The 3,266-nt window shown below is 37.2% G+C and overlaps 1 protein-coding gene across 1 annotated transcript; it reads right to left on the bottom strand.

Moving 5' to 3' along the window:
- Positions 1–290: 290 nt before the first annotated feature.
- Positions 291–2,429, bottom strand: LOC132633739 (L-type lectin-domain containing receptor kinase IV.1-like). Its single transcript, XM_060350230.1, has one exon. It carries the CDS (start codon positions 2,412–2,414, stop codon positions 420–422), a length of 1,995 nt encoding a protein of 664 aa, XP_060206213.1. The 5' UTR covers positions 2,415–2,429; the 3' UTR covers positions 291–419.
- Positions 2,430–3,266: the final 837 nt, after the last annotated feature.

Below are 3,266 nucleotides of genomic sequence, written 5' to 3' on the forward strand. Positions count from 1 at the left end.
GGGTGGGTTGTTGGGGTACGGAGGAGAGAAGACAGTCAGCGTTGGAATAGCACTTGTTGAACTTGTAATTCCTACTCGTCAACATGGGAAAATTGGAAAAAAAAATCATGGTACCGAACATGATATGATTATACTTTTAGACTGCAGTAACTTTATTTTACTGCAATAATATTTTTGAATGAATCCTAGTTAATAGTTTGTTAGTTATTCCCATTTTATACTAGTAACTAGTTAGAGGAATCTTTTATACTATTCAAGAAACATAACTGGTGCATAAGCTTAACGGATCGAAGAAGTGAAAGTTATTATTCCAAGATGGCAGAATGAAATAAGTCTACAACCTTAGTTGAACATAGCTAATATAACAAGCTTCTTTTTCTTTTACTAGGAATAGATAAAAATATTTAATATTCGCAAAGTCATCGACCACCGGAGAGAATGGAGTCTGAAATAGAAGAAGACCATGGCTTGTCAGAAGAAGATGGATGTGACATCGCCAAATGATCAAAGCCTGCAAAGCTTAAGCAAGTGTTTGAAGTTTGTATCAGTGATAACTCTGGCAAAGGCAAAGCATCTTCCAAGTACATCAACACTTGCCTCATACTTGGCCTAGCAGTTGGTTCTGCCTGAGAGCAAACTAGTCCAAGTTTTAGCACCAACTCAACTTCCTCTCTAACATATTCATTTCCCAAATTTTGATCTATAGCTTCAAGAATATCACCTCTACTCCAACATGAAAATATATAATCAACCAACACGATGTCCTTGTCCAATGCTCGTGGATCTATTGGCCTTCTCCCACAAGCCACCTCAAGCAAAAATGCACCAAAAGCATATACATCACTTGTGGTTGTGGCTTTGCCAGTTCTTGTTTGCTCAGGGGCAAGGTAACCTACCGTTCCAACTACATGTGTAGTGAGAGGATCACTCCCGTGATCATACAATCTTGCTAGGCCAAAATCTCCTAACTTAGCATTCAATTCACTGTCTAACAACACATTACTAGCCTTAACATCTCTGTGAATTACCACTTGTTCCCATTCTTCATGTAGATAGACTAGTGCTGACGCTACGCCTTTGATGACTCGAAATCTTTGGTTCCAATTGAGGGCACATCTTGGTTTGTCATATAGGAACTTGTCAAGACTTCCATTAGGCATGCATTCGTAAACCAAAAGCAACTCGCCTTTGCGCCTGCAATAGCCCAAAAGTGGTACTAAATTCCTGTGGCGTAACCGACCAATACTAACAATTTCTGCTACAAATTCCCTCAATCCTTGTTTTGATTCATGAGAGACCCTCTTGACTGCTATCTCAATTGCAGAAATTGGTAATACTCCTCTATAGACTCTTCCAAAACCCCCACAACCTAACAACTCTTTGTTGGAAAATCCTTTGGTGGCAATATAAAGATCTTTGAACTTGAACCGATGAGGGCCATATTCAAGCTCCCAATCTTCAAGCAATTCCGCAAACTTCCTCTTCCTTCGTACATAGTAAATTAACACAGAGAAGACTATTACTACTACAATTGTAGATGTCATTGGCAAAGCAATCAACAAAAGTTTAGGTTGTTTCTTCGGTCCAACTCGAGGAAGCTTAGGAAGCCTAGCAAGATCAAGTCCTTGGGCTAATCCATTCATTTTAAAGCTCCATCCAAGAACATATTGTGTTGAAACAACTGAGCCAGTGGATCCAGAGAAGCCGATATACATGGTTTCATTCAAGATTGGTGACAGATCATAGAATGATGACAAAAGAGGTGAATTTGGTTTTGCCACATTTACTGGAGCCAGTGTGACATTAATTTGCTTAGCCACACCATCATAGTCCACCCAAGCCTGCATTGGCTGCCCACTAGCAAGAGTCATGTTACTGAATTTGACACTATTATTCTTGGCATAATAACCTGCTGGCTTGGATTCAACAGATTTTAATCCGTTGATATCGATTCCAACATGGTTACCATCAATATCATTGAATTCTCTGTTCTGAGATGTATCAAACTCCACTGCAAAAACGTGGTTAGTGTCTTTGCCAGTAGTGTTATCATTGAAAAGGCCTAGAAATGGGCTTGGAAATGCTTCTGCTAGCCCTCCAACAGGTGCAATTACAAAAGCCATACCATGACCAGGCAAAACTAAAGGCACAATAGCTAAGACAAAAGTGGTAGAAAAAGAGAAATTTGAATCATTTGGTAAGTTCTTGAAATTGATTGGTGTGGGATAAAAAGCATGGCCTTTTTGCAGCCTAGAAGTATTTGTTAACTGTAATAGGCCATTTGATGTCAATTGTGCTATGCCATCAAGACTCAAATTTGCTCTATTGAAGCCATTGTAAATGAATCCAAGGTCTTCAGAGTTTGCAAGACAAAATATGGTAGGCACAATCAAGGCAACAATCTTGAAAAACATGGCTAAAAATCTTTCAACAATTCATCATAACTTAGAAGGTTATAAGTAGATGTGATGATTGAAATAAGGTATAATACATCAATAGGCCCTTAAACTTGGTCTCAGCTGACAAGTATGCCCTCCAATTTTGGGTGTGCACAAGTAGGCACATCAACTTGTATAAATTTGAACAAGTAAACACAAATGCTGACGTGGCACTGACATGACACATAAATATTAGAATGACAGTTAACATTTGTGTTTACTTGTTCAACTTTATACAAGTTGAGGTGCGCACACCCAAAATTGAAGGGCATACTTGCCAGCTGAAGCCAAGTTTAAGGGCCTATTTATGTATTATGCCTTGAAATAATGAACACCCTTTAAGCCAATTCATATATATTTTTTCCAATTCGTGTATATTTTCTCTCTCTCTCTGTCCTAAATTAAAGTCTAGTGATGTGATAAATGACAAGTAATGAAGAATGAGTACAGGGGCGGCTCGACTATAAAGCCAGTAAAGCAATCGTTTGGGGCCCCAATTTTTCCTTAAAGATGTATTTTATATATAAGTTTTTGCCTCAACCGAAAGACGTTTTTCAAAAATAATATTGATAAAATATTATCCAAGATCAACAATGTCTCAAGGGAGATTGAATGAATTAACTATAGTATCAATTGAAAAGAAATTGATAGAACAAATCGATTATAAAACAGTAATTCATGACTTCGCATCTAAAAAATCTGTAACTTTAAATAAAAATATATATGAATTAACAGTAATTCTTTATTTTTTGCCTTCATTGTTGCTTTTATTGTTTCCCTTATGTGCTTTTAAGTGCTCTAATTATTGTTTAATTTCCTTATGTGAAA

Source organism: Lycium barbarum, chromosome 3, assembly GCF_019175385.1.
Source record: "Lycium barbarum isolate Lr01 chromosome 3, ASM1917538v2, whole genome shotgun sequence".
NCBI lineage: Eukaryota > Viridiplantae > Streptophyta > Magnoliopsida > Solanales > Solanaceae > Lycium > Lycium barbarum.

Excerpts from the sequence above, each read along its gene's own strand:
- LOC132633739 (XM_060350230.1), bottom strand. The coding sequence starts at position 2,414 with ATGTTTTTCAAGATTGTTGCCTTGATTGTGCCTACCATATTTTGTCTT.